At 37.8% G+C, this 11,146-nt stretch overlaps 1 protein-coding gene across 3 annotated transcripts in view; it reads left to right on the forward strand.

Annotated features, from left to right (window-relative positions):
- Positions 1-11,146, forward strand: part of UNC80 (unc-80 subunit of NALCN channel complex) — a 207,337-nt gene that overhangs the window by 184,481 nt on the left and 11,710 nt on the right. For all 3 annotated transcript variants that reach the window (XM_081582692.1, XM_081582691.1, XM_081582693.1), the window contains 4 exons: positions 3,583-3,767; positions 4,364-4,529; positions 6,181-6,360; positions 9,262-9,400. In XM_081582692.1, coding sequence (XP_081438818.1) covers positions 3,583-3,767; positions 4,364-4,529; positions 6,181-6,360; positions 9,262-9,400 — 670 coding nt within the window. The remainder of the gene's footprint in view (positions 1-3,582; positions 3,768-4,363; positions 4,530-6,180; positions 6,361-9,261; positions 9,401-11,146) is intronic.

The raw sequence follows: 11,146 nt of genomic DNA on the forward strand, positions 1-11,146 counted from the left end.
ATGCTGAAACTGAAGCTCCAATACTTTGGCCACCTGATGCAAAGAGCTGACTCATTGGAAAAGACCCTGATACTGGGAAAGATTGAGGGCAGGAGAAGGGGTTGACAGAGGATGGGATGGTTGGATGGCATCACCGACTCAACGAACATGAGTTTAAGCAAACTCCGGGAGATGGTGAAGGACAGGGAAGCCTTATGTGCTGCAGTCCATGGGGTCGCAAAGAGTCGGACACAACTGAGCAGCTGAATAACAAAATATGTATATACATGTATATGTATGTGTATATATATATATATATGTTTGTGTATATATATATATATATATAACTTACTTAGCTATGTTCCTCCTTGACTCAAAAAGTATTTTAAAAGACCTGTATCCAGAAAGTCCTTAAAGAAACCACTTCAGCAAGTACAAAGCATCAGTCTCTACTTCTGGTTTCCTGTTACCTCTTCCCACTGCCATGACTTGCTTCTGACTCACTGAATACAGAAGCTACTCTTTGACTAGAACTACCTAAGCCAGGGAGAAAAGGCTACCCCTGCCACAGCACTGAGACTAAGGAGCACTGGCCATAGAAAATCTCAAAAGGAGGAAGCTGAAAACATCTTGCCTGACATTTTTCAGTTCACCAAAGCAGACAGAACGGTAAAAACAGGTCCTTGGAGTTTGGAGTATGTTGGGGGTTGTGGGGCAGTGGGTACAGGTGTTTGGACTGCATCATAAAGGATTTATCTGAAAGTGATATGATTGACAATGAAAATGAAAAAAAGAGGCCAAGGCTGTATGTGCACAGGGCCTGCCCATGCATGGGACTTGGTTGCCAGAGGCAGAAGAATGTAGGTTTCAGATAAAATCCAGACTCTAGTACAGAGCCCTGCATGAGGTTTGGGATTGCAGAGGATGTTGGAGAAAGAAGCCTTAACATGGAACAGAGGGATAGGAGGAAACACTTAACAAGTAACTATCTTCAGTTCTGTCCACTTTCTGCCTTTTATCTTAATTGAACTATACTTGATTTACAATGTTATGTTAGTTTCAGGTGTCAGCAAAGTGATTTAGTTCTGCATATGTAGATATCTATTTTCTTTCATATTCTTTTGCCTTATAGGTTATTATGAAATATCTAGTAGAATTCCTGTGTTATGTAGTACTTCCTTGTAGGTTATCTATGTTATATATAGTAGTATGTATATGTTAATCCCAAACTCCTTGTTTATGCTTCTCCCTCTTTCCCTTTGGTAACCATAAATTTGTTTTCTATGTCTGTGGGTCTCTTTCTGTTTTGTATATAAGTTCATTTGTATCATTTTTTAGATTCCATATAAAAGTGATACTATATGATATTTGTCTTTCTCTGTCTGACGTCCTTCATTTAATATGATCATCTCTAGGTCCATCCAGGTTGCTGCAAATGGCATTATTTCATTCTTTTTTATGGCAAAGTAATATTCCATTGTATAAATATACCACATCTCCTTTATCCATTCACCTGTTGATTGACATTTATGTTGCTTCCATGTCTTGGCTATTATAAATGGTGCTACAATGAGCATTGGACTGCCTGTATCTTTTCTAATTGTGGCTTTCTCTGGATATTTGCCCAGGAGTGGGATTGTAGGATCATTTGGTAGCTCTATTTTTGTTTTTTTTTAAGGAACCTCCATACTGTTCTCCATAGTGACTATACCAGTTTACATTCCCACCAACAATATAGGAGGGTTCCTTTTCTCCATACCCTCTCCAGCATTTATTATTTGTAAACTTTTTGATGATGGCTGTTCTGACTGGTATAAGGTAATACCCCATTGTAGTTTTGATCTGCATTTCTCTGATAGTTAGCAATGCTGAACATCTTTTCATGTGCCTTTTGGTCATTTGCATGTCTTCTTTGAAGAAATGTCTATTTAGATCTTCTACCCATTTTTTGATTGGGTTCTTTGTTTTTTCCATTTTCTGCCTTTTTAATGAAGGCAGATTATTTGGTTACTTGGCCAGGCTACTGGACTTCTCTTTTAAATTTAGTTTTACCTTTATTTTGAGCACTTAGTGGGCACTGTTTTCTATACTTTACATTATCATCACTCTGAATCCTCACAACAGCTCAAAGAAATAAATGTTCTCACTTTAGTAAGAGGCTAAGGCCCGGGAAGATCCCCTGGAGAAGGAAATGGCAACCCACTCCAGTATTCTTGCCTGGAGAATCCCATGGACAGAAGAGCCTGGCAGGCCACTGTCCATGGGGTCACAAGAGTCGGATGTGAATTAGCAACTAAATGACGATGACAAAGGCGCAGAAACGTTAAGTAACTTACCTCAAGTCACACTGTTTGGTGGCAGGACCAAACTTCAAATCGAATCCATCCATCACCAGAATCCCTGAGCCCTTTGGCATTCTGCTTGTTTTGGGCTGATGCCAGTGAAGGTAGAAAGCAGGAAGGCAGAAATCCAAAGAAGGCCAAGAGGCACACAACAGTAGAAGTGTCACCAGGATCAGGGTAGGGTTAGAGGAATGCTACTTTTTGTTCATGTGTTTGCAACGTCAAGGGAGAGTAATAGAAGTGAGTAGATGGGGAAGGAAGAATCTTACCACATCTTTCTCTGTGTTATATACCCTAGTTTTCCCCCTAGAAATGCCCGAAGTAGATGGTAATGGTGATTTATGAGGATTTTAAGGACTTAGATTTCTATGTGTCTTCTAGATGTTGAGATGGGACTTAATACATGATGAACAAAACCCAGGTTACCTTGACTGCCCCATGGGAGACCCTTGGGGGAGAGCTGGGGTGGCAAAGGAAGCCCCCACCATAATCTTTGATGTCATTACAGTATTTTGGTTTGTCTTGACACACTGAGAAATCTGCTTCCTAAAAATATATTTTAAAATGTAGTTTGTAACAAAGCTGCCAGAATCTGGAAGAAAAGAGATATTGTAAAAGAAATCCCATAGGGTTTAGTAATAGACATGATGAGAGGCGAGGGTGGAAGGATAGAGTTTTCTTTTCTGGAAGAATCTACTCAAACACATTTATTGTTTACTCTGGGGAGCAGTTTAGAGTGGAGTCAGGAAGGGGAAGGACTCTTTTTTTTAACTTTATGCATTTCTGCATGGATTGATTTTAGTTCTAATGAGAAAGATATATTATTTCTAAGCTGAAAGGGAAAAAAAGGAAAATATTTTATCTTCGGATCTGAGTGGTATGCTGGTATTACCATAAAGCCACTATGACAAAACTTTTAGAAAGCAAAATATTAGCTATGTGTCATGTTTATAACACATTTCCCTTTCAGTTCTATGAATTGCTTCGGTGTGTATTTTCAAAAATAGTAGTTAAATCACTTAATGAAGATATATGTGTTCTCTTAATCAGAATCAAAACATGCTTACTATACAAATACCTACTTTTATGTCAGAACACTCACTCAGGAGTACACTGAAGATTTTGGAAACATGGAGAAAGTTTAGAAATTTGAAAACTGTCTGATGCATAAGAGGGCTGAGGATGCAGGCAGCTGGATGTGGGCAGGGTTCCTCTGAGGCACAAGTGTGCAGACTCAGTTTTCTCTTTTCCTGGTATGAAGCGCTGAAGGTGATCCTCGTCTGCTTTGAGAGGCAGCTCGGAAGCCAATGGTACTGGCTGAGCCTCCAGGTGAAGGAGATGGCCCTGCGGAAGGTCGGAGGCCTGGCCCTGTGGGACTTCCTGGACTTCATCGTGCGGACCCGTATCCCCATCTTCGTGCTCCTGCGCCCTTTCATCCAGTGCAAGGTGCGCTATGTGCTTCTCCTCTGGGAAGTAACAAGCCCCATGGACGTGCTGTTCTCCAGATTTAAGGCAAAATGACAGCAGCAGTCTTGGGGGAGATGCTATTGCTAGTCAGGAGGACCTGTTAAAATCATGCTTGATATGAAATCAGCCCAGACAAGTATCCCTCTGGGGAATACCTTTACAGTAAGAGCTTAGTTAACATCTTAAAATGTTGCCCTCTCCCCTCTTACCCCCTCTCCAGGAAAAAAAAATTGATCCAATAGAATGATCTGAAGAATGGTCACTTGTCTTTGGTGGCATAATTGTGACCTGATTTTGAATAAATATGTAAAAAAATGAGATAGTTAAAGCATGCTTTTCCTCTGAGACCTTCAGTGTTCATCTACTCTTTTTATTCTTTTCATGCCTGATTTCTGATATCTGGGGGCCATGATTCAAAGCAGTGGATTGATTAAGCACTTCCTAAGCACTGTTCTAAGAACTTCATATGCATTACTTTATTTAATCCTCACCACCAACTATGAAATCAATACAATTATTAGCCCATTTTACAGATGGGAAAATTGAGGACTGGAAAATCTATGCCTTCCTTTCAGCTTCTGGCCCAACCAGCAGAGAACCATGAAGAGCTTTCTGCCCGACAGCACATCGCTGACCAGCTAGAGCGGCGTTTCATTCCACGCCCTCTGTGTAAGAGCTCCCTCATTGCTGAGTTCAATAGTGAACTGAAAATTCTAAAAGAGGCAGTTCACAGTGGATCGGGTGAGTATGCATGGGATGGTTTGACTTTGACTAGTAGAACCAAGAAAGCTCCTTTTTATAAGTCACTGCTCTTTCTGGAACCAAGTATGAGTTAGCCATTTTGGTACAACTGGTAGTATTGACCCTGTCATCCCTGTCAACAATGCAAGTCAAGGGGGTATCATAAGAATTTAATTTTATTCCTTTTCTAATATATTTTTCAGTCTTTATTTTGGTAGTTCAGCTTTTTCTCGAAGACTTAGCTGGGGGGAAAAATTTACTTTAATTCGTACTTTTGTTTCCTTTTTGAAAAGGAAAGGGGACTCACATTCATTGAGCATCTGTTATATGGTAGATTATTTCACAGATGTTATCTCATTTAATCCACACAAATACCTGCAAAATTGTAACTGAAAATCTGCTTACAAAAAGAAGAAATGAAGATTCAATAGAGGATAAATAACTTACACAAAAAGACAATGACAACTGTGAGAGGACTTAAAACTGGGTCTGTATGATTGATAATAAAGTCTTTAACTTTTCATGACTCGGAGGGAGAGAGGGTTGAATCAAAACTGATGGGCTAGGAGTTACTTTCTTTACATTATTCAAAAGATTTTCTTTGGGAATGTGTTGTTTACTTTTTAATTATATTAACTTCAGGTTACTAAGGAAGGAAAATAAATCATTTTCTGCCATTAGAGGGCAGTCATCACCTATAAGTAGAATATTCTTATACATGTGGCTTTTTGTCTTTCTGAAACCTATTGTTGCCAATGTGTTAAGGACCAAAAATTTGTCAAATACAATCTTCATGAAATCTGCACAAGGCCATTCAAATGTTCTGCTTTATAATGAAATAATATTACAAAGAATCAAGAGGGTGTTTTATTGTAATCTCCAGAAAAGGGGAATAAGAACACAGTATTAATTATGTATTCTGATTTTGATTGCATGGCTCCTTTCAGACAATATGTCTATTACTTCTGTATGCTTGTGTCAGGTATGAGGTACATTTATCAGTGAAATTGATCAAGTTGATATCTATAATTCAGCTCAAAATGAATTTGCATTCAGCCAGCCTTGGAAAATGAAACTGGAAAACAATGAGAGAGGCTGCAATATCAAAGCATTTTTTATTGTTAGAGATATTATGCTCCTGCAAGAAAACTATTCAATTACATCAATGGCCGACTCTTTTTTTTTTAACGTTTTCAATTCTGTTTGCTATGTATGTATGTGAAAGTCGCTCAGTCATGTCTGACTCTTTGTGACCCTATGGACTGTAGCCCGCCAGGCTTCTCCATCCATGGGATTTTCCAGGCAAGAATGGTGGAGTGGGTTGCCATTTCCTTCTCCAGGGGATCTTCCCAACCCAGGGATCGAACCCCGGGTCTCCCACATTGCAGGCAGACCCACTATTTAAATGACCTTTCTTTTAAAAAATACAAGCTGTGAGTGAAGAGTTTGAAGCTAGCATTTGTTTTCTTCCAAGTACCTGGGAATTCCCTGGTGGTCCAATGGTTAAGACTCCTGGCTTCCAATGCATGGGCACAGGTTCAATCCCTGGTCAGGGAACTAAAATCCCACATGCTACATACTACGCGCCCCCTCCAACCCGCCCAAGAAAAATCCTCACTATGGATTTTCTTTGGTCTCTCAACCTCGCTAGCTTACCAAGGAAAGACGTCCATCAGCACCGTGGGCACCTCCACCTCTGCTTACCGCCTGAGCCTGGCCACCATGTCCCGCTCCAACACGGGTACTGGCACTGTCTGGGAGCAGGACAGTGAGCCATCCCAGCAGGCTTCCCAGGACACCTTGAGTCGAACTGATGAGGAGGATGAGGAAAGTAGGTCACCTGCAGCATCTGGGGTGGGGAGGTGGTGGGGCTCATGTGTGACACACCTTGGCCATGCAAATGAGGACTTGGGTGGATTTTTGCCTTTCTGATCTTTTGCAGTTCTGATCCCCTGGTCATTTTTAAAAAAGGAGTTAAAATGGAATTGCGACTGATCCCATGATATCTTATGCCTGCTTTTCTATAAATTCCTTGATATCTTTGGTCATTTGGTAGGATTTTAGGCAAAAAGCAAATCTTTAATGATCCCTAAATTTTCTAGGAGTTTATGCATTCAACCTTTCCACTAACCCATTTAAATTGTGGTTAAGGAACTAAGGGGAGCATTTATTCTCCTTTTTCCTGGCCAATCTTGTTTAGAAGATCAATCGGCACTTAGGTGACACAGGATTTCCCCGGTGGTCCAATGATTAAGACTTTGCACTTCCAATGTAGGGGGCGAGGGTTCCATCCCTGGTCAGGGAACTAAGAGCCCACGTGCCATGTGGCAGAGCCAAAATGTTTCTTTTAAAAATAGCACTCATGGGACTTTCCTGGTGGTCCAGTGGCTAAGACTCCGAGCTCCCAATGCAGGGCTCCCAGGGTCGATCCCTGGTCAGGGAACTTGATCCCACATGCGGCAGCCACAAGTAAGACCCAGCTCAGCCAAATAAACAAATAAATATTTAAAAAAAAATAAAAATAGCACTCACGTGACCTGACTGCAGAAAAAAGTGAGCAAGGCATACGCTCACAACTCAGAAAAAAATAGTTGGCAATATTGCCTAGAACGTAAACCCAGCAGCCTGTCTTGAGGGAATACAACCCAATTTAAGTGTCCCCAGTCACTGAGGCAGCCCAGGAGCTTCTTAAAGATTAGGTGTTACAAAACTAGGGAAATATGCATAATAGTTTTTAAAAGTTTCATTAAATACCACTGTCATTTAATATAGTTTAATTGTATCAATTATTTTCCAGTTGTGTTTTAAAGTCACTCTGATATAACCTGTACAGTAAAGTGTGCAGTCTATGCCTTAAGAAAACAAAATCTAGACCTTTACTCAGAGCCGCTCTGTACCAAACAACAACAAAAAGCCCCACTCTGAAGTAAATTAGAGTCAAGGTCAGAATTTTAATTAACTAAGATGAATGAAAGTTCTTTAATACCCTACTATGGTTGGAAGTATAGGTGAGGGAAAGAAGTAACTACTTTGTCAAAGCACGTGTCAGTAATACTTCCAGCTTTAGTTTCAGGGTTAAGTAGATGACAAAGTGATAATCATATTGTCCTGTACCTAACTTCCAGACGTATTTGTTTCTAAATCATTTCTCATGGAAATAATTCTAAAATTGAATTAGGGAAATCTTGAAAGATCTTGACCAAAAAAACAAAATGAGAGAGACACGGATTAACAGTTCACATATTCATTATAAGTCCTAGCAATAGCCCAGAACTTAAAGTAATATCTATTTTTCTTTAATGGTTGAAATAGTCTTTCCCAGAAATTTTTTTAAATGATAGTAAGTGATAACAAACTCTCATTAATAGAGCTAAATGTATTTTGCAGGTAACCTTATTAATTAGAGGATGACCAAGCCAGTAGGAAGGAAGTAGGGAAGGAAAGTTTAGTACAGAAGACATAAACAGAGATAGCACTGATCAAAGGCTGACATTAATACACTGACATGTATGCAAGCTTTTGCTAATCTTTCTACTCTCAAAATCACAACTGTCCCAAAGACAATATGATGTAGGTGTATATTAATTTATGAAATACAATATGAAAGCTAGAGTGTTAATACCTTTGAATTAAACAAAATTTCCATTCAGCAATCAAACCTGTATTAAGACCTAGAAGGAACAAGGTGAGGAACAAGAAGTATGAGAAGGATATATTCTCTGCTGTCTAAAATCTTAGAGTTTTCTAGAGGAGATAACAGACATTTTTTGATAAAGAGTGCCTAACAAAAGAGTGAATGACACAACATTGTCAATCAACTGTACTTCAATAAAATAAATAAAATTTTAAAAAACGAATGGAAGGCAATGCATATAATCACCAAAAAAATATTGAAGGAGTAAGTGTTAAGTGATATATGAGTTTGAATAAGAGGAGGAAAAATTACTGGAATCCCAGAAAGGTCTTAGTAGAAATAGCTCAATCTATCCTACCACATTTTTTCATGTTTTTTAAGGCATATTTGATTATATTGTACTCTATGAACACAGCTAAAAAGGAAATACCATTCTATAACAAGAATCAACTCCAAGTCAGTTGTTATGTAGCAAATTAAAAAATTTCAGGACTTTATATACTCATCTCTGGGTTTGAAATAAACTTCTCTAGAAATGTGACCACTTAGGATATTTTAAATAAGTGATGTCAGATGACATGGCAGTATAAGTTCACGAAAATTCTAGGTTAGTCAAGATATGTTTCTTGTTCAATGCCAAACAATATTAGCTCACTTAGAATGAGGTCGTCTTGTCACAAATACAATACTAAAGTTAATTTTCATATGGATTTGAATACATGAATTTCAGTTTCTATGGAGAAAATAAGTGTCTGTTTCTAATTTTAAAATTAGATTAAAACAAGTTTTATTTCTGAACTTTATAGATTTTTTAAATATTTTTCAGAAAAAAAATACCTCAAATAGTCTTTCCCTCAACAATCTAAAAATCATGAAATGTCCTGAGTGTAGTCTCTGGTTATATTAAAGCAGTGAAGATGTTTCTTAAGCTCCCAAGGTCTTAGTTTTGAATCTGTATGAAGGGACGAATGATAATTTAACTTTAGATATTATCCTAAGATTGTATTCTAGTCAAGGATGGAACCCAAGTACAAAGCTGGTCTGGGTTTTCTGGTCAGTATCATAATTTCCTAACACTCTCTTCTCTGGCCCTTTCAGATGACTCTGTCAGCATGCCCAGTGTGGTAAGTGAACAAGAAGCTTACCTCCTGAGCACCATTGGAAGGAGGCGGTTCTCCAGCCATGTCTCCAGCGTGTCTGCACCTCAGGCTGAGGTGGGCATGTTACCCAGCCAAAGGTAAACAGCCCTGGATATGTCATACTCCACATCTGGGGGCAAAGGTATAAATTCTGAAAACTCACTCCTGTTACACTAAAAAGGGCCTAAAGAGAAGCAAACAATCCATTTTTTTAAGTAGACCGAACGAATTTTCAACAAGGGTTTGCACAACAATTTGTAGCATTTTCTAAGTCAGGCAAGTTGAGGGGATCTCAATTTCTGATCCAAGCATTGTTTCTCCTTAACATTTTTCTGTAAATAGATATATGCTCTTCTTTCATGGACTTCTTTCAGATGACATTCTTGTATTTCATATATATTATCAGCTAAACTAATAATGGGTACCTGGCAAGTATATAGGACTGGCTTGATACATTTTTGTAGCTTAGACTTCTTATATGTCATCAGTATTTAGTTGGAGGACCTATGCCAGTATGTGTGACCTTGGGCAGGTCATTAACAAGAGCCCACAGTTTTCTCCTCTGTGAAATGAGAGGTTAGCTAAAAATCTGTCTTTAAGGTAACTTCTCTACCTGTAGAATTTTATGATTCCATAATTAGACTCTTTAAAACATTTTCTTTGGTGCTCTCTAACCTCTAAAAATATAGATTTGAAACTTTATACATATAGTTTACCATTTATATGGTAATACAGAAAATGATCTGACATAAGAAATAAAACATTATCTATTTCAGAGTCAGGAGTTTTACTTCAGGAACTGAATTCTTTCAAAGAATCAGTCTTCTGTTTTTATCTAGTTTGTTGTTTATTCTTATTACCTATGGCGTTATTGTGGTATAACTTATACATGGAGAATAAGAACAATCAGGAGATATTCTTGTGTGCAGATAAATTTAGTTTACATGCAGAAATAATTACTCTGTACCTAAATCCTTTAGCAAATCATTCCTGAACTGTACAGATGAAATAAAATTTGTGAAATAAAGCCAAATTTTGCAGAATATTTTAAAAATGGGGGAAATGATAAAATATTAATAACTAAATTATATACTTGTAAAGAAAGCATTATTTATATACTATGGAGTTATAAAAATTTGTAATATAAAAGTATTATTATCACTGTAATATACTGCTTTACCTACTGATAACTTATCTTTGATAAGGAAGTCTTATAAATAAAATACACAGAAAAAGAGAGCCAAATTATAAAATATTCAAAAAAAGATGTGAAGTCATACAACCAGTTAATACTGGTACATAGTGATTTATTTTTAATTTCTAGAAATATGCAAACTTTATCGAGAATAAACAAAAACTATTAGTCTATGTAAAAGTTTTTGTTTAAATTAGGGAATTTTAAGTAGAGATTCTTTTTGGTTATTTACATGACATAACTAGGCCATCAACTCCCTTTGTACATATCCATTAAGGAGTTATCTCATTTCTGGGGAGAAAATTTGTTCTATTATAGATAGACTAGAAACCCAGAAAAATAACATAGCTAAACCCTTTGGGCTTGAGTCATGCTTGGGAGGACTAGCAAAGGTAATGATGTCGCTCTCTGTTAGGGAAAGCCTCTTTCTGGGCATGGATGCTATTTTTACAGTATAGGTAAACAACAATTCTCCAGAGGCAGGCACTCCACTTTCCTGAAGAGTTTAATTTCATCCATTTTAACAATATTTATTGAGTGGATACTTAGCTCAGAGCTAAGGCACTGAAGGAAAGAGAGAGAAAGTATGTATGACGTAGTTTCTGTTCACAAATCCCCAAATCACCCAAATAAATCAGCGGCACCCAAA

The sequence above is a fragment of the Giraffa tippelskirchi genome, chromosome 3 (genome assembly GCF_054371585.1).
Source record: "Giraffa tippelskirchi isolate mGirTip1 chromosome 3, T2T-mGirTip1v1.2.pri, whole genome shotgun sequence".
Classification (NCBI taxonomy): domain Eukaryota; kingdom Metazoa; phylum Chordata; class Mammalia; order Artiodactyla; family Giraffidae; genus Giraffa; species Giraffa tippelskirchi.